We start from the raw sequence: 20,188 nt of genomic DNA, 5'->3' as shown, positions 1-20,188 counted from the left end.
ACGTCCAGCGGAGATGGATCCTAAGTCTGTGACCACCAGTCGGAGTGTAGGAGTACTGAATAGTGAATGGCAGCAGGTTGGTCACCAAAACACAGCAGTTTGGAGGGTGGAAACTGGTAAACGCAGCAGTGTACCACCGATCGAAGGCTGGATACTGTGCATAGTTTGCTGTAAACAACAGGCTGAAACAGTGTCTGATGTGGCTGGCGATGACTAGATGATTAGATCGCAGGAGATGATGATGTTGCCAGTAGCTGACGTCATCATGGATAAAGGTGCCAGCAGCAGGAGCAAACACGGATGGAGTGGCAGTAGTCTCAAGGGCTGGACAACCACGTGGGAGGAGGCTGATGGTTGAAATCTGCACGTGGTGTGAGAACTTGCACAGACGGAATGAGGCTGAATGGGGGAAGCCTGTCTATTTATAGATGTGGAAGGGCGTCCCAAAAATTAGGGTTTCCACTGAACTCTTTTGAACTGCTCCCCGTTTTAGGGTTTTTATTCTAAAAGAGCATTTTTAAGTGTATTTTGGGGCTGTTTAAGAGGCTAATCAGCAAGTAATGCATATTTTAGCTCAACATGATAGGGCAGCAACATTAAATAAATGATTTTCTTTAATTCTTTGTGAACAAAGTTTGAATTTTCTCTCTCCTCAGCATTCTCTCTCATCTCCCAACCTTTCTATAGCCTTGCTTCGAAGATTATAGCATTGAGATCACCAGAGTGCGAAATTTCAGATTTCTCTGCTTTAAACCCAAATTTGTAGTAGAAATTAGGTTTTAGTAGTAGCCTAGGGAAGTGTGCTAGAAATTGGAAGCTCCAAGACTCCAATTCAATAGGGTTGAAGCTGTTTTACATCAAATTCAAGTGGAGGGACCAACAAATCAATGAATTTGGAGTATTTTCCATCTCCATTAGAGTGGGTGAAGGGCAATTGACTGCCCGAATCAGGCAAATTAGATTAAACACTTGCTGGTCATTTTGGACAACAAGGGGAGTTGGAATACCGAAAGGGATTGGGAAATCCCATTGTACATCAACTTCTTATTGAATTCAATTAAAGAAATACTGAAAAGGGTGCTAGTTTTGGGGCCAACAGGGTGTCTATTGTCCAAGGTTGTGAGTTAGTTTGCATTTCTCAGTTTTGTAATAAATATTACTGCTGTAACTAAGTTGTAATTAGGGAATTACCACCCATTCATAGAAGGAAGGTTGGTTTCAAGTTATATGCTTTGAAAAGTGCAGTCAACAAGGTTTATTGGTTGAAAAAATTGATAGACCTTGGTATGAAGGAAGGTATAGCCATATTTGTATAGTTGAATGAGTTTAACTCTATTTTCAGCCAACTGATTGCCTTGGAATTTCACATTGATGAGAAGTTCAAGGCAATCTTTTTGCTATGCACTTTGTTTGAAAGTTGGAACGATTTTAGGACGGCAATGAGTAATTCTAATGCTCTGCTGTTATATTTAGATGTGGAGAGCTTTTTACTCATGGAGGAGCTGAATAGGCAAAATATTTTAGCAAACAAGTCTTCCAATGCACTGCATACTAGAGGCGGATCCTAGCAGAAGGATAACTTTGACAACAAAGCACGCAGGAAGTCTTGTGGAAAAAATGTAGAGTGCCATCATTGTTGCAAGAAAGGGCATTTCAAATGGGATTGCTTTAAGTGGAAGAAAGAGAAGGGCAAGGGTAAAAGCATTGATGATAACAAAGATGAGAAGAAGAACAACCAACATGCAAAGAAGAGCAATGTGAAGATAGAGGAAGTCAATGTAGTTAGTCACGAGAGTGAGAGTGGGAGTGATGTACTCTTTGCTTCTTCTCTTAGTGCATAGTCATTGATTGCAGATTTTGATGATGACATGCACACTTGGATCCTTGATTTAGGTGCTTCATTTCATGTAACACCACACCGTGAGTGGCTTTCTAACTACAATGGTGGTAGACATGGTGTTGTCCACTTGGGGGACAATTATGGATGTGACATTTGAGGGATTGACAGTGTGCAACAAGCATTTTAGCATGGTTCAATGTTCACTTTGCATAATGTGAAGCATATACCTTAGCTCAAGAAGAGCTTGATAAGCAGAGATTAGCTAGATGATGAAGGCTATCATACCACTTTTGGGGATAGCAAATGGAAGATATGTCACAATTTCAGTAAGAAAATATGCCGTTGGAATAGTCGGAACAGGCAGGACAACATGCTGAACCTTTTGAATAGCAAGTTGTTAATGCAGATTTGTAGGTTGAACAGCTAGCAAACACTGATCATTGGGTTCGTAGGTCGACCAAAAATACCAAGTAACTAGATAGGTTTGTTCTTGGTGCGAATTATGTTAGTGATTATGTCATGTTGACAGATTGTGGTGAATTTTTGTGCTTCAAGGAAGCAATGGACAGAGAGGACAGCAAGAAATGGCATAAAGCTACGTTAGCAAAGATGGAATCTTTAAAGAAAAATGGCACATGGGATTTGGTGCATTTGCCTAAGGGTAGAAAATCTTAGCATGCACATGGGTTTACAAGATGAAGGTCACTTGTGGTTCCTCGCTAAAGTACAAAGTAGGCTTGTTGCCAAAGGGTTAGCACTGAGCAGAAACATGGGATTGACTTTGATGAAATATTTTCTCATGTAGTGAAAAGACTACTTTGCGAACCATATTGGGCTTGGTTGCATGTGAGGATATGGAACTCATACAGATGGATGTAAAGACTGCTTTCTTATATGGTGATTTGTATGAGGACATATATATGCAATAGCGAGAAGGTTCTGTGGCTAAGAGGCAAGAAAAGATGGTATATAAACTCAATAAAAGCTCACGAAGGGTCTTTTAGCAGAGCGGTTTGCTCGTTGCTGATAGATGATGGAAGTTGGATAGCATATGTATTTCAGCTTTGTATATTCTTAGACTTAGCTGATTCTTTTCTCAACCTTCAAGCACGCTACCTTTCGGTGGGAGGTTGTTTGGGAATAAAGCGCCATGGTGTCTTTTATACATGCTTGGGTGTAAACACACCCTTAGCACTTGTACTTTAGTACATTATATATAACTATCACAAAAACCTAAGAGTGATATAATTCTTTGTACCCACACGTCGTGCATCTCACTCACTCACACACTCTTTAGGTGGGAGGTTTGGGAATAAAGCGCCACAGTGCCTTTTATACATTCTTGGGTGTAAACACACCCTTAGCACTTGTACTTTAGTACATTATATATAACTATCACAAAAACCTAAGCAACTCTTTGTATCCACACGTTGTGCATCTCACTCACTCACTCACTCACACATGCTCTCTCTATTGCTACTCACTCTCTCATTGACTCACTCACTCACACACACACACACACACATACACACACACTCTCTCTCTCTCTCTCTCTCTCTCTCTCTCTTTGTGCAATTGCTATTGTTGAACATCGAACCTTTACCGTACGTAAACCACCATATAAATTTCCCTTAAGGGATTTTGTATGCATTGGTCCATATAAGTGTGTCGAAACCAGCTTTAAGGGCTCATTAGCCCTATGTAAAGCCTCGCTAGGAATCACATCTCTATGTTGCTTGCCACAAATGCAAGACACACATGGTGTGTGACTCATCCCAATCTTTGGCAATTCATGTACAAGTTGACCACAAGTTGCCTTCCTAAGATACTTGTAGTTGAGGTGGCTAAACCAAGCATGCCATAGCTTGGTTTGGGTCTGTGAAGAGAGAAGAAGAGAAGTAAAGGCTAATGAAGTCCACATCTTGTAGACTCTATTCTCCTCATGACTTGCACAAAGAACTTGTTGAGAATCTTTAGCAAGAACGCGGAAAGTATCCTTATCAAACTTGACAATAAGGCTAAGAGCACAAATCTTGCTCATTGAAAGAAGATGATAACCTAAACCCGGCATACAGAGAACATCTGATGTTTGAGTATCACCTTGCCCATTCAGAATCAGCTACATATCATCTTTGCTTTTGATAGGGATCGAAGAGCTATCACCAATGAGAATTTGCCCATATATTAGACGCATATAGGCAATACGATATGTAGAAGGAATTGTGTGGCAGGTGTGAAGATATGCTAGGGTTTGCACTGAGGAGACATAGCATGTGTAACCATGACTTAAACACAAAAACTCAGACAATGATAAGTAAAACTCAAACCCTAAATGCAAAACACAAAACTCAAAACTCAAAACTCAAGCATAGAGACAAATACAGAGAGAAGAAACTCTGAAGTGAATGAATGTTGTAAGTGAATGTAAGAGTGTACAGAATGCCCAAAGCTAGAGCATTGGAGTATCAGAGAGCACCGTCCACTGAAGACGGTTCCCAAGTGCTGTGGCTACCAGTCGGAGTGATGGAAGGTAAGGAAACATCAAACATTGATTACCAGAGAGTCAAGAAACTAAGGCAATTGCAAGGATGATGTGTGAGTTGGGTGGTGATGCCAGATGATTGCAAAGGCAGCAATAGGAGAGGCGTTAGGAAGAGAAGGATGAACACCGACTGCGGCTTGAAGGAGAGAAGGGCTAAACGTAGCCAGCAACATGTCGGTTGATGTTGGGGAAGGGCTATCATTTGACTCCAGGGACTATGGAGTCCAAACGCAAGTAGCAAGAGAAGTTCGTGATGATAGGGATGCTAAACACAGTTGGAGGGAGGATGCTAGGTAGTGAGCGACAATTGTGGGAGACATCGTCAGGCACTAGAGGAGTTGTGGAAGGAGTGACAACAATTTGCAAAGGTAGGACCACCACATGGATAAAGGCTGTTGGTTGAAATTTGCACAAAAGGAATGAGGTTGAGCCTGTCTATTTATAGATATTGAAGGGTGCCCCAAAGAACTAGGGTTTTGGGGGACCATTGAAACTCTCTTGAACAGTGTCCCTTTTTTAGGGTTTTTCATCAATTAAGCATGTTTTGGGATGTTTAAGGCTGCCAATATGCTATAAAGCATGTTTTAGCTCAACACCCCCTCTTAGGCTCAAAATTGAGTCAAAAAAAAAAAGGCAAATAATGTTTATCCCAAGGTGTTCCACCCTAAAGCAGTCGAGGCATCGAATAAAGGGTGCATGGTGGCTACCTAGTGGCTTACCAAGACTACAGAGGCAATGGTTATCTTACCAAGGGAGTTCAAGTAGTCACCTCGGAGAGGACAGGGCATCGGACAAAGGGTGCTTGTCGGTTGCCTAGTGGCCTACAAAGCCCTACAAAGACGGATTGAATCACATTGAACTTTTATTTTATGCATGTGTGTGTGTGTGTTTTTTTTTTTTTTGGGTGGGTCGAAAGTTCATTTTAGGGGTGGTGGCCAATTAAGGAACAATGACCTAGAAGATGGGAGTGGGGATGGTACACCCAACACTTAAGGATGTCGATGATGAGGGAAAGGTGATGAAGGATCATGTGAAGGAGGGTTGTGTAATCCATTAGTGGAAACAACTTAGGATGTATCTAGTGGTGCTTTGCATAATGGGATACATAGTATCCTATATGCTAAAGAATGCTCATGCAGTAGGTGCCACTTGGACAATATACTGTGGGGAAATTGTTCACTTGTCCAAGTGCCCTAGTATAAAGATGATGAAATCATGCAATACACAAGGGAAGGTATAAGGCTGATATCGAAGACAAGTGCCAAAGCTTGTAGAATACCAAGGAGTGGAACCCCCTCTCAACATGGATGTCGATGTTGAAGAAGGAAGAGGAGCATGAGGGTGTCAGTCTTTGTGTGATGCTGAAAACCAGGTGGATGAAGATGATGAAGCATCCCTATTGGTGGAAGAGCAAGGATAGAAGGCACTGCCATGATAGTATCAAGAGAGATTTTGCACGATCCATTGCAGGAGGGGAAGCCTCCATGCTGGTAGAAGAGCAAAACTCCAAGTAGATGGAACCATGAAAGGAACGGTGCATAGATCCTGTTTCCAACTTAGGAAGGATTGGTGCAAACTTGCATGTTAGCCCCACACTGAAATACAAAACCTTGCAAAAGCGAACTAAATCTACAAGCTCAAAGGTGAGGAGTGAGATGCTCCAAAAAGCAAAAATGAAAATAAAGGAAAGCAAAGATAAGAGCAAAGCCTCCTACTGGTGGAAGAGCAAGGATAGAAGGCACCGCCATGATAGTATCAACAGAGATGCTCCACGATCCACTGCAAGAGGGGAAGCCTCCATGCTGGTAGAAGAGCAAAACCCCAAGTAGATGGAACCATGAAAGGAACGGTGTATAGATTCTATTCCCAACTTAGGAAGGATTGGTGCAAACTTGCATGTTATCCCCACACTGAAATACAAAACCTTGCAAAAGCGAACAAAATTTGCAAGCACAAAGGTGAGGAGTGAGATGCTCCAAAAAGCAAAAATGAAAATAAAGGAAAGCAAAGATAAGAGCAATGCAATGAGTATGTAAGTATGCGGTAGAGTCTAAAAAGGGAAAGGCTAAATGCGTGGCCACTATCATGTACATTGAGGTGGGGAAGTGGTTCTAGAAGGCACAATGGATGCCCTAGGAATTGTTGCATAAAGTGCAATAGGTGAGCCACTAGCAGACCAATTAGCTTAGCCTTCCGGATTAGTGAAGGATATAGGTTGCTAAGGCTGTCCGTGTGCCACATGTTCAATAGGCACTGGGGCAGATGGAGCGTATGGTGCAGTAGTAGAAGGCATAGCTCCATTGGATTGGCGAGTCGGAGTGGAGGCAATGGCAACCGTCTGTTGAGGTTTTCTAAGTGGAAGACCTTGGGCCTTGGTACGACACTCCTCGTCCACATGGCCCGATCTCTGGTAGTGTGTGCAAAACTTGTTTTTCTAAGGAATTTGGTGCCAAAGGGATCGTGTTTCCTTGGTTTTTTGGCTTGCCTTCACATCTTGTGAGTTCTTGCCGTTGTTGGTTTTCTCTCTCTCAGAGAGGCAACCAACCCTTACCCCTCTGAATGGATGTGTGTAGAGGACTTGTATTGGACTTGTTTGTGCAGTCTTGCATAATGCAAAAATTGGCACTTAAACTTGTAGAAGGCCGGCAATCTAGGTAGTGAGATAATGTGTTGGATATGATGGAAGTATTTGTCGCGCAACTTGTTCAAGAAGAACGTGACCTAATCGTTGTTTGACTTTGGGGGTCCAACAGTGGCAAACTCGAGGAGTAACCGTTGATATTCTACCAACGTGACTTTCAGATCATCCCCTTATCAATAGAAAAGTCATGAAGCTCAAAATCGAGATTGATTTGTCAAGTGCGATCTTGTGGTACATAGTAGTCAATTAGATGACTCCAATGCTTAGATGGGAGGGGAAAATACTATAACAGAGAGTGGAATTCAGGAAGCAACCCTTGCATTAACTCAACATTGGTCATAGCATTGCGGGCTCTCCATTGACGAATGTGATTAGGGTAAGCTTGCTAGGAGATAGAGGTGTGTAATGGGGATAGGGGAATAGGGGGGATAGGGTGGGTGAGTGGAGTACATTGGGAAAGTAATCCCAAAGTGCCCACCATGCATACGAGAAGTGTGCCCACCATGCATACGAGAAGTGTGCGTAGTGGATCCAAATGTGGGTGTGGGCTGATTGGATATGGATATGGTAACTACATGAGGAGCCTAGGGTGGAGGGATAGGGACACGGGGAGCAGAGGATGCAAATCCCTACATAGGAGTGACCCAAGGGATGTGTGACGAGAGTCCATAAGCAGAGGATGGATATCCGTGCGTTTAAAAGGTCATTTGAGGGGTTGGTGAGTGTCCGGGGGTAGTAAGGGGGATGCCCATCACAGTCGTCCCAAAGTATATGGATGTGGTAAAGTGGGGGTATATGGAAGGTACAATGTTAAAGGGTGGCATGCCCTCTAATGATGCACCACGAGATGTAGTGAATTGAGGATAGGTAGGTTGTGGTATAGAGAAAGAGAAAGTGCTAGGAGTGGAGATGGAAGATCCAAACCCTAGTGTGATTTGAGGGGAAGTGGATTGTAATCCAAGATTTTGGAATGAAGATGAGAGTAGACTGGAATGTGGAGAAGATAGTGGTGGGATGGGTGAGAGTTGAGAAGTGTGGTTTACTTGCTCAAGTGAAACAGATGGTAGAGATATATCTAATGAAGGGTATTTGCTTCGAGAGCCTCCTCTGTTAAAGTTAACATACTAAAAATTGTCTAGGTCTTGTAGAGTAAATGGAGAAACAGAAGAGCGTTTTGGCTCATATGACTCAAAAGGGTTATATGAACTTGACTTAAGGCTCGACTGTAATGAAGGAGATGGATTGCTAGATGCACTGAATGTCACGGTCCCTCCAAGATCAGAGAGGGGGCTAGTCTCACCAATCACTCCATACAGAGTAGTAGCACTCATTGGAGGGGTGTAAATCGAATTGTACGTGGTGCACAAGTACTCTTAAAACTTCTCGTATGTAAGGTGACTGAAATGTGGAGAAGAAGATAGTAAAGGTGAAGGTGTGTCTACCTCCTCCTTGAGACCATAATACCTTCTTAGAGCCTCCAATGATGGAGAAGCCTAATAGAGCGTCATAGGATCCCTAGGAGAAGGTGGTTGAGACATTGAGTAAGAATTGAGTTGTGTGTGAGTCTTGCACAAAGACTAGCCTCCACAATCATTGTACAACACTCTTTAGAAGAGCACCAGCTCTAATACCATGTGAAGATATGCTAGGGTTTGCACTAAGGAAACACATGTACGACCATGATTGAAACACAAAGACTGAGATAGTGACAAGGAAAACTCAAACTTGAAACATAAAATGCAAATGCAAAACTCAAAACTTAAACATAGAGACAAACATAGAGAGAAGAAACAGTGACGTGAATGAATGTCGTAAATGAATGTAAGAGTACAGAATGCCCAAGGGCAGAGCAATGGAGTGTCGGAGAGTGACGTCCACCGGAGATGGATCCCAAATGTTGTGAGTGATGAAAGGTAAGGAAATATCAAATGCTAATAACCAGAGAGTCAAGAAATTGAGGCAATTGCAAGGATGATGCATGAGGAGGGTGGTGACACTTGGTGATTGGAAAGGCAGCAGTAAGAGAGCTACTAGGAAGGGGAGGATGAACACCAGTTGTTGCTTGGAGGAGAGAAGGGCCAAATGTAGGCAACAATAACAGAGGTTGCTTGATGTTGGGGAAGGGCTGCCACTTGACACTAGGGATTGTGGAGTCCAAAGCAACAGGAGGAGCTGGCAATGATAGGGATGCTAAACTCAACTGGAGGGAGGGTGCCGACAGCGGGTGACAATTGTGGAAGAAGGTGGCAGGCATTGGAGGAGTTGTGGAAGGAGTGGCAGCAGTCGCAAAGGTAGGACCACTATGTGAATGAAGGCTGTTGGTTGAAATCTGCACAAAAGGAAGGAGGTCGAATGGTGGGTAGCTTGTCTATTTATAGGTATTGAAGGGTGCCCCAAAGAGCTAGAGTTTTGGGGACCATTGAAACTCTCTTCAACCGCATCCCTTTTCAGGGTTTTTCATTAATTAAGCGTGTTTTGGGGCTGTTTGATGCTAATCAGCTATAAAGCACGTTTTAGCTCAACAATGAGAAGCGCCATTGTCCATAATCCTCTCACAAGGTTGGGGGCCCATCATCACTACATCAGGGGTCATCGGAGAAGCATCCTCAATCACCTTCAAATGGAGGAAAGTATTGATGGAGCAGCCATTGCTTTTTAGTTGTCCTTAGTTTTCTCCTCCTTGGCGTCCTGCTTGTCCTTGTTATGGCAATCATTCTTCCAATGACCTATCTCGCAATAAATGTGACAAGCAGACTCCTTGGCTTTATCTTACTTGGGCTTCTTCTCCTCCTTGGTGTCGTGCTTGTCCTTGTTATGGCAATCATTCTTCCAATGACCTGTCTTGCGATAAATGTGACAAGTAGACTCCTTAGCTTTATCTTACTTGGGCTTCTTATCCTTTTTCTTGTTGTTGTTCTTTCCCTTCTATTGGGAAGCGTGTCATGTCAATGCCTTCGACTTGGGAGTGTTTTGACCTTTGAGTTGTTCCCCTTGATCCAAGGCCATTAGAACCAACACCTCCCACTTAAGGGTATCTCTTTGCCTTGAAACAATGAAGACGGAGTAGAACATTTGGATACTTCATGAACATGACATTATCAGGGATGCATTACCCTAATTCGGGACAGTAACTGCGAAAGAAGAGTGATCACCATGTCCTTTGAGGTAATTGCCTTACTTGCGTTCTAGACCTACATTTGCAATTGCCGAAGCTTAATTGACATGCTTATGTATGGAAACGGACTTGGATGTGTTCAATGTTCGCATGTGTACCTCTAGAGACATCTACTTCATCACAGTCATTCAATTGTACAATCGATCTAGCTCTAGCCATATCTCTTGAGCAATAATCAAATGCCCGATGTGAGCAATCATGGCGGGAGTGTCAGAGAGTAACAAGAATGATCAAATACAGGCATTTAGTTTGTTTCAATGTGCTTAAATCTTCACCAACTCAGTTTTCTCATTAGCAAAAAGCTTGGAGACATCATGGGCTGTAGCCTGTAGGAGGGCGATGGCCTTGATCATGAGCTCCGCCAAATCATAGGACTCCAAGATGGCAAGCATCATTACTTGCCAGAGGCGGTAATTCTCCTCATCAAGCTTTTGATGTGAAGGAAGATCTAGTAATACGGGGACCTTATGGTCCATAATGGCATGAAACTCCACGTCGAAAAATGAAGACATTGTCACCCGAATAACTTGCACAAAAACAAGGGCAGCTCCCTCTAAGCCTGAAAACATAGCCTACTATGGCTTCCTTCGCTTGTGTTGAATTTGTTTCAACTGCTGGAGGTGGTGAAAACTCAAATTCTGCACCAAAAGGATGAAAGCACAGATTTTTCTCCTTCACGAACAGCAAAAACCTGCAAAAAACAGCAACTTTGCTCCTTTCCTGTGCTTCACCTGTTCATCTCAGCTTTGTGTCAATGTGCAGTCCTCTAGCTCACCCTCAAATGCTGAAAATGCAAACTTTGTTGCGCTGAATTCTCCCTTTCAGGTCTGCCCACGATCACAATCAGCCCTTCAATGCTGCTTTGATACCATGTCATAGTGCAGCAAATGTGGAAGTGTAGGACTGGACTGAACGAAAATGAGCATGGAGACAAGAGGGAGGGAGAAAGAGACAGTAGAACGCAGAAATCTGCAACAAATGGATGCTGAAATGAAGAACCCAGATATGTACAAGGGCTGTTGAGTGTATCTTTGCTGGACAATCTCTCTCCACATGAAAAACAAGTGAGTGCGACCAGAGGCTGGCCACCCTATAAATAGGCAAAAAAAAAGGATCAGGTTGGCCAGTTAAAAACTGGCCGATTGCTGCAAACAGCAATCACAGCAATAAAATAATAAAGAAAATGGCGCGCAATAAATGGTTGGGCCACATGGCATCCTGCACAGAATGTGTGGCCTGCCTGACTACCTGGGAATGCTGGAAAACACCTGAGGACTGCATGAAACCGTCCGACCTATATGCTGGAAAACAACTGAGGACTGCACGAAACTGTCCGACCTATATCCTAGAAATATGTAACTATGCCTGAGAGTGCTAACTATACAACAGTACACTGCCAATGCCCTTCCAAGGGGTGACTAAATCTCTAACACCATCTTGTATACTGACTTCCATTTGTATCATGTTACTTGTGGAATTGTGGTATGTGGGCCTTAATGTGTTGTCATTAAATAAAATACAATGTCTCTGGCTCAGACTCTCTGCTCAAGTGTACCAACATCAAGTCTCAATGCTCCATTGCAACTCCAAACTGCTACTCTAATACTGGCCCATAGGTCTCACATCGCCACTTGGCATGCTTCTCCATAATAACATCTATCCTTCCTCTATGAAGAGCCAGTTTACCCTCTTCCCTGGCTACCTTCATGCTTGGGCACTCCCTCACATGAGCCAATAGCTAGTGTGAGTCATCATCTAGGAATACACCTGTCCCTTCAATGTCTTGCATTGTGCTTTTGTTTTGTTTTTTTTTTGGGGGGGGGGGGGGAGAGAGAGAAATTTATATTACTGTCTTGTGGAGGCCAAAACTGACCTAAAGGACAAATCTAGTACATAAATTGTCATTTGTACATTCCTCTTCTGGTGCACCGAGAGAGAGAGAGAGAGAGAGAGAGAGAGAGAGAGAGAGAGAGTGTGCACGTATGCATGCCAAAACTAGTGTGGAACCAATAAAAAATTTTGGTTTGTTTTATGCTTTTCTGTTGGCTTCTCTGTCTTTGTCTCTGTCTTTCTCTTTGTGGTTTGAAACTTATATTTCTGTTTGAGTTTCTTCAATGCCCATGGATTGTGATATTCTAAACTTGGTGTTTCTAAAAATTACCTTCACTTTAACAGTGTACTTGTTTATGTTTAAAGGTACAACTTCTACTTGTATCCTCGAAATGAGCTTACACCTGATTTACCTGCTCCAACATTTGCTTGTGAGGTTGCTTCATTAGAATTTCTGGCATCCCATGGCTTCGACTTCAATTTGTGTGTTAAACATGGTAAACTTGAGCTTGTAAATTTGTAATAGCTCTCATACTTTTAGAGGTTTCTCTGGTTTTGATATAAATTAATATGGCTGAAATCTTAGTAAGGTTTTTGTTTGCCATTTACTGCTTTTGACACAGAGGTTAAGGCTAAAGACCTTTACTGACAGGAGTTAGAATGCTTTGATGTGCTAAATTGACTATCTAATATAATAGTGTCATGGGACATGTCCATACTAGTAAGTGCTTTGCTTTGATATAAAAACCCTGAGCATATCCTCAGGTTATCTGGTACACGTGTTCCATCTGGTTATTACTCTTCAGGTGATTAGAGAAGACATTTTGATTGGTTGTTTGATAAGGTGGTCTACCGCACATCATGACCATGATTTATAGAGGAAAGCCTTGCAAGAAAAACTTCTTAAATACTCAACCTTTACATAGGTTAAGTCTCACACACTCTCGAACAAAGAAAAACAGTTATTTTATATCCATAATGTGAGGTATTACAAACAGAGAGACAATATAATATTTTTACTATGTCTGCATTATTTGAAGGAAATCTGAGGGAGAGCTGTTCAACAAGAAGGTAGTCTGTCGAAGTAGTTTTTTGTTTTGGAAGAGTTTTAAATGATAACTAAATCTTTTTCTGAGGTTGATTTGCAATGTTTGACACAAGAACCTATTATTGCCTGATTATAGCGGTGCATTACTCAGTGACCCTCCTTTGCAGGAGTGTCTTATCTATCAAAGGCACAGGAGGCAGATGCAAGGCTAAAGCTGGCAGGCGATTCTTACAAAGTGCAGCATTGTGAGTGTGTGGCAAACATAAGGAGCACTTCTGATATCATATTTTGTGAAAGACTGCGAGTTGAGTTGGATAAATGGCTCAAAAGCAAGAAAGAGTGCAGTGTGTACAAAGATTCAAAAGGAAGTTGGATTGAACGTAACAATCAAGGCTATCTCAAAGGCGATACATGGATCTTCACAGCATTGAATGGTTTTGAGTTAAAGGCCTCAGATGTCTCTTGCAATCAAAACTTGATTGGACATCCACACATCATTCTTCAGCTAGAAAGTCATCATCAAGTTTGTCTTGCACGGCGGGTGCTTTTCCATCCACTTGAGTTTTAAACTTAAAAGACTCAGAGATGCCACTTAAAGCATAGACCTTGCCAGCACAGACACATTGTTGTCTTTTTAAAAAAGGATGAAAGTTGAATATGATTAGTGCTTTGTGAATGTCAAATTATCTAGCCTCAATGCTATTGAACTGCACATTTGTTTGTTATGAACATTGAATGTCAGCCTTAGGCTTCAATGCTGAAGTGTGTGAACTTACATGTTGACCCTTAACATGGTTGTCCCCTCAAGTTGTCCATTAGCGTTTCATTTGGAAGAATATGCCAACGTCACTGTCAATTGTGATGATGCTTCTAAATTTCTTGGTGTTTCATTGGGAAGAATGTGCCAATGTTGCTGTCAATTGTGCTGATACTTCTAAATGTCTCTCAAGTCAGGTATAAATGCCTAAGTTGGGGTACGGAAATCGAGAGCCAACCTCGGACGTAATGAGAATCAACATTGATTTCCGATATTAGTTTCCCTTTGAATATATGAACAATATAGATGCTTCCAGGCTACCTCCAGATACAGTGTTATTGGTAGCTTATTTTGAAGGAGTCCTCAAGGCTTGAATTGACTGCCAATTTGATTCCATTGCCTCTATGTTTTTAACTGCAGCAGATCAAACTGATATTCAAGACCTTCTGTGTACATGCCTAGCTGAAAAGTCCCCTGTTCTTACAGAGAAGTACAGGATGTGTATCAAAACTTCTAGTTTGGGCTGTTTAAAATGTCATTGGGGTTCCTGATATATTTGATAAACATTAAAGGTAGTCTGCGAAACTCATAATGCTTGAATAATGTCATAGGCATTGTATCTGGGTTTGGATGTGTGAGATTCAAGCAAGGAAGATTTCTTAAGTTTGTCAATCAAGTGACTAAAATGGAAGGGTGGATGTATGCTAAGCTTGTGAACTGTTCTAAGAGGGGTAAACAAGCATTGCGACGAGAAGATTTGAAGTGGGTTGTTGATTATCTGCAGGTTCTAGACTTACATTTTGAAGATCTTGCTCCTGTATTGAGGAGTAATTGCATGTCACAAGATGGGCATGAGCTTTTGATCATTTTCTATGAGTTGAGTGTGGGATTTGACTCATTACAGGTCAGTATAAGTCTTCTGGTGAATGGTGGAACTGTTGATATAATCTGAGATTTAACAACAAATGACTATTAAGCAATATCTAATTGAATACTAGCCCCGATTGAGACAAGAGTAGACACCATTGAAAGAAACAAGAACGCACTTCCTTTTTGATGAATGGATAGGCCTTATATAAAGCTCATACAAAGTGGTATTTTGCTGATGGTTTTACTGGGTGGATTGGTAAGTAGGTATTAACTGGAGTAAATGGTGTGTGGGTGGAATCTAAGAGTGCATTCCTATTGACTGCTTGCTCTGTTCATGTGCTCTTGTCTGTAGCCCCTAATTTGACTTGTGTCTCATAACCTTGCTAAGTGTATCCTAACACTCACTCAGTGTGACACAGTACTTTAGTACCTTAGGGATTGTACTTTCATTATTATTCTCACATATTGGATGTGACCACCTACTAACTCTCTACTATCTTGCTGTTCACTTGTTCACTATGAGTATGTGCATGTGTGTGTGTGTGCATGCAGCTGAATCTTAACCTAACATGGATGCATCATATGAAGCCATTGTAAAGAATAGAGGTGAGCTGTGTGTGGATATCACTTCCAAGAAGCTTAGAAACAAAAACTAAAGGTCAAATGAAGGATCCATATTCCTTTTTCCAAACAACTGAAATGTGTGCTAGATGCTTTAGTAGTCATGGACTTTGTCATGATGCTTGGCTACCCCTGGTCAATGTGCATTAAAGCATATAGAGAGATTCTATTCTTACGGACGAAGACCCTGAGAAAGCTTACAAAGTATAGATGAAGTAAAAATGAATCATTGAGCTGAATTTATGAAGGTTAGATAAGCTTGAGCTGTGGATGATAGTAGACTGCAACATATAGGTCTGGAAAATGAGCTAGTCTGCATTATAGGGATTCGATTTTGATGAGCCCTTATAGCCAAAGGAAGCTGACATTATAAGCTTCAAAAGCCCCAAGATAATTTCCAAGATTGTGCCATGAGCTGTCACAGAGAGCATCTGCAATCAGTTGTTGCCAAAACTATGTCCTGCTGTTTGCAGCAAGAATGCTGTGCGCTGTGTGGAAGATAGCTACCAAGTGAGATGATGGCTGGATGTGCCTTGAAAAAATCTTTCTTCTGATTTTTATAAGGTTTGAACCAGGGCGCTAATATCATGTTGAGACAGTATGAGATTAGCAACAAAATGACTACTAAGCAAGATCTCATTGAAGACTAGTCATGAGTGAGACGAGTGTAGACACCATCAAAAGAAACGAGAATGCATTGCTTTATTTATGAATGGATAGGCCATACGCTTATACAAAGTGTATGTTGCTGATGGTTTTGGAGGTGGACCTAAGTGGTAAGTCAGTGTGATGGAGCATGTGGTGGTGTGTGGTTCGGACCTAAAAGTGCATTCCTATTGACTGCTTGCTTTATTCATGTGATCATATCCGTAGCCATAAATCAGCTTTTGAAAGAGAGTTTGGATTACAACAGAGACTTGGAGTTTCAATCTTGATTCTTCTAATGTTTGAGACTTGTTAGGATGCTAAGGAAACTTGTTTCACAGCATTTTCCTGTTTCCTTGATAGAGAGAAGAGCAGAGGAGCCAGTATTCTAGGGATATACTGATCAATGAGGCAATCGGTTTTCGTCATATTATTGATGCAATCATCTCATCTAAAAAGCTTGTGGTTGGGCATAACTGTGCACTTGGTAAGTATTCTTCCAAATTTTTTGTTCTTCATTTCATTTGGAGTAAGTTCTATTTATGTTGGTTGCATTAAAATGTGTTCTTTTTCAACTTACAGATTTTTCTCACATACACAGCAAATTCATTTCACCACTGCCAACTTCATTTGCAAGTTTTTCAGCTTCTCTTCATTCCCATTTTCCATCCATCATAGACACGAAGTTCCTTGCAAAGTCTGAGGGCAGTCTCCAGCCTTATTGGGCCCGAAAACACAAGTCATTGAGTGCACTGTACTCTGACTTGTGCCAAAAACCAGATCACAACATTGGATATGTAAGATATGGTAAAAAGGTCAATGAGCTCTCTCAAATAGTGCAGGTTGACATCATGCCTGGATTCAAGAGGTTTGTTTTTTCCTTATAAATTTCTGATACATGGTTTTTGTTCAAGTTCTGGCTGTGTTTTCCAAGTTAGGTTTGATTCATTGACTTTACCAGACTGTGTTACAGAGGACTCCCTTGAAGAATTCTCTGATGTACTGTTACAGATATCAAGAAGCTGATTTTAGATTAGTTCACGAGGCTGGGTATGATGCATTTATGACTGGATCTGTATTTGCTCAAATCTGCCTTATGCTGCAAGTTGACTTGAAGCAATTTCAAAATTCTCCCCTGGGAAAATCTGCAATAACTGATCACATCAACTGTATAAGTGCAGGAAGCATAACCTTAAACATCAGAACAGGGGATCAGTTGAATAGTGGTAAGGAGAATGCAATGGACTGTTTTTCGCGGCTACTTAAAATTTACAGTATTTTTAGACCAATGAATAGGTGTGAAGCTCAGACTCTACTCTTTAAATAGATACACTTTGAGAAATCAAACATTAATGTTGGCAGGTTCTCTGAATAGAGCTGGCTCTGAGATATCAAGTGTGGAGGAACATAAGTGTGCTGTGGGCTAAGAATGATGTGGGTGAAGCTTTCTATGCAGGAACTGCTTCGCTGACGAAGGCCATCCCAACAACTTTCTGTGGGTGACAGGAGACCACAAACAAAGCAGCAAGTCCTATCTGCAGCTCTATACATGTTACAAGTTTTGTAAGGAAGCCGTTATGTGGTGCAGAAATGTCAGTCAATTGTACGCATGGTTTTGGTGTTCTCTGGATGCTTTAGCTTATGTTGCCTCTGCAGATTTGAGCTCACTGCCATGTTTATATGGATGCTTTAGCTGCTTCTGCACCGGCAGATTTAATGGCTGCTGTGTTGATATAGAAAGAGCATTGTCAGTTGCATGGTGACCGACCTCAGATTTAGCCTCTTTTGTAAAGAGAGCTTGTAGCTTTTACAGAAAATTGGGCATGCAAGCAGCTTTACTACAATGCAGAAGCGGCATTCAACTAGAATCGATTTCTTTGACATGGGAGGACTGAGTTATGGAAAAGGCCACATTTCAGAGGGCTCCACAGAAACAGAAGAGGCTTACAGCAAAGAGGGCATAATGGAGATACACTTTGGTCCTGGCGTGGAGGATATTGATGATGAGGTCTGTTGCTCAGCAATGCCTATTTTTTAATGGAAGCAAGGGTTGGCTCAAGCATGGCAGAAGCCAAAAATTCTAAGATAGGCTTCGATTACTAGTTTTTCCAGTAATGGGAACATTCAATTTAATGCAATGCAGCATGAACAACCAAGATGATGTGTGACCACATAATTCCTGCATGATGAGAACAACGACGTGGTTTTTATATGGACCTCATCTTTGTATGGAGGACCACTTGACACACTTCAGATGGTAAGTTCATGAAAGCCTTATATGTAGCTAGAGTTAGCTGCAAACTTATGAATGTCAGGGTTTCCATGTTGGTATATTTATGCAAGTTTCAACATGATCATTTCACAGAGAAGACATGTTCACGAGCTCTATGCAAGTAGGTAAAAAACAAGTGTGACCTACCTTTCTAATATGTAGAAGACCAGAGGAACTTTAGGTTGTCTTATACTCTATGTATCTTATATATGAAACCTAGGAAGCAGTGCTTCCAAGGCTTAGAATGACGTTGCAGTGCTTCCAAGGCTTAGAATGACGTTGCATATCATTTCTGACTTGGGCTAGTGTTGTCTCTTATTTTCTTGAAGTCTTTTCTTCAATTTTGGGTGTAAGTTTAGAATTTTCTAGGGGGGTGAAAGTGCTTGGGTGATTTGCCTGATGCATGATGCCCATAAGAACTAGATATTTAATTGTTGGCATCATATATTATCCTAATTACCTTGGGAATTGTGCCTAAGCACATGATACACGATTAACTTAATGCATGTTCTTTTCTTCTTTACATCACTGATCGTGGCTAATACAAGAGCATAAAATCCTGAACTTTCTATGATTCATAGTGGTGATGGATTTACTTATTTCCTAATATTAATCCATATTGTATTCTTTGGTTTCTTATGTGGTATATGTGGAATGATTTTTTCAGATAGCAAAAAACTGTGTTTTGATTCAACATACAGTTATCCATTACTTTCAGGCTTGATTGTTAAAACAAAACTGTTGGTGATATTTGCAATGTTAACTAAACCTGAGAACTGCAATCGTAAGTTTAATGAATAGAATGGAAAATTTTATGAGTACAATTTGCACATGATGCTTATTAATTACAAAGCCATTGTGGCCAGTGTAGGCAGGATTGTGTAGCTGTAGCATACCACAAAATAAGACTACATCTGCTTAAAATATTATTGACAAATTATAGATAGTATAATTGTTTCTTCTTTTACTTCAGCAAGTCTCTCACAAAACAAGCTATTAGTAGCTGTACAATAAAGTATCACCATCAGTAAACTACATTGTGGCCTTGTAGGTAATGTTCCAACGTAGATCCCTGGGAATTTTCGGAAACATTAGTAAGATGTGGGAGTGATCCTTGGGATGATGCTTGGGACTAATCTTGATTTATTACAACTAGGTGATATATTTGTTGGCTAGTTTGGTATAACTTTTGTTGATGATGCTGTATCTAGAAAGCAGTTATGTATTAGTTAAAGCAATGATCACAATATTATGTCAAGTTTGGGTCATAATTTTGATGCATATCGTAGTGCACATAGTATTTGTACTTAGGATAGAGTAATCTAGTCTTTTTGCCTTGATAGATTCTTCTCAATATGTCTAGTCTAATCTTGTTGTTTCTAACATACTGTTGGTCTTATCTTGCATGAAGTCTTGATTGTTATCTTTAGTATATTGTGCATAGAGTTCATTTTCAATTGGTTTAAATGAAGGTCTTCCAATGTTGGTGGTTGTAAGGACACACTTTTGATATTTAAATGACTATTAATGGTATCGCCTTATTGTTCTACGAGTATTGAGTCTTCTTGCTACCTTGATGTTGATATTCACAAGTTTAGATGTTGTATGGTAGAAATGCATGTAGGACTTGATGTTTGTCCTTAGGCAGAGGAACTGATATTCATGTAGCATATTTTACCCAAGAATACATATCTAATAGTGTAGCCTCCTTCTACTTATGATTCTCATCCCTATTCATAGCATTATCATAACAAAAAGGCTCATCTCACGATATTAACTAGGACATAGCCTAGAGAGTGTATTTTTTTGATAGTCTAGAAACCCTTGTAGATAATTGTAAAATTGGTTGTACAAGAGCTATGGTTGTCCCACATGTCTATCTTGTAAAACATGAGGTTGTCCACCTGCTAATGGTAATCTTAGCTCAATATTAGTTGGCTCTCCAAG

At 41.0% G+C, this 20,188-nt stretch overlaps 1 protein-coding gene across 10 annotated transcripts in view; it reads left to right on the top strand.

Annotated features, from left to right (window-relative positions):
* The window catches only part of LOC148021551 (poly(A)-specific ribonuclease PARN-like), a 34,417-nt gene extending 16,097 nt beyond the window's left edge, over nucleotides 1-18,320 (top strand). The window contains exons 2-9 of one of the 10 annotated variants that reach the window (XR_015694340.1): nucleotides 12,395-12,525; nucleotides 13,244-13,617; nucleotides 14,618-14,737; nucleotides 16,333-16,456; nucleotides 16,552-16,837; nucleotides 16,931-17,019; nucleotides 17,151-17,195; nucleotides 17,426-17,470. Coding sequence is in view for 6 of the 10 variants with exons in the window: in XM_087696965.1 (XP_087553091.1) it covers nucleotides 12,395-12,525; nucleotides 13,244-13,617; nucleotides 14,618-14,737; nucleotides 16,333-16,456; nucleotides 16,552-16,837; nucleotides 16,981-17,195; nucleotides 17,332-17,396 (1,315 nt within the window). In the remaining 4 variants the exon portion in view is untranslated. Of the gene's footprint in view, nucleotides 1-12,394; nucleotides 12,526-13,243; nucleotides 13,618-14,617; nucleotides 14,738-16,332; nucleotides 16,457-16,551; nucleotides 16,838-16,930; nucleotides 17,196-17,331 lie in introns of those variants that run through there. The other 9 variants (XR_015694342.1, XR_015694341.1, XR_015694339.1 and 6 more) reach the window with 9 other exon arrangements.
* Nucleotides 18,321-20,188: the final 1,868 nt, after the last annotated feature.

The sequence above is a fragment of the Lygodium microphyllum genome, chromosome 17, assembly GCF_053477565.2.
Source record: "Lygodium microphyllum isolate KBCC chromosome 17, Lygodium_microphyllum_v1.1.10, whole genome shotgun sequence".
Lineage (NCBI taxonomy): Eukaryota > Viridiplantae > Streptophyta > Polypodiopsida > Schizaeales > Lygodiaceae > Lygodium > Lygodium microphyllum.
Note: the sequence above shows the minus strand (reverse complement) of the source record. Positions and strands in the feature narration are given on the sequence as shown.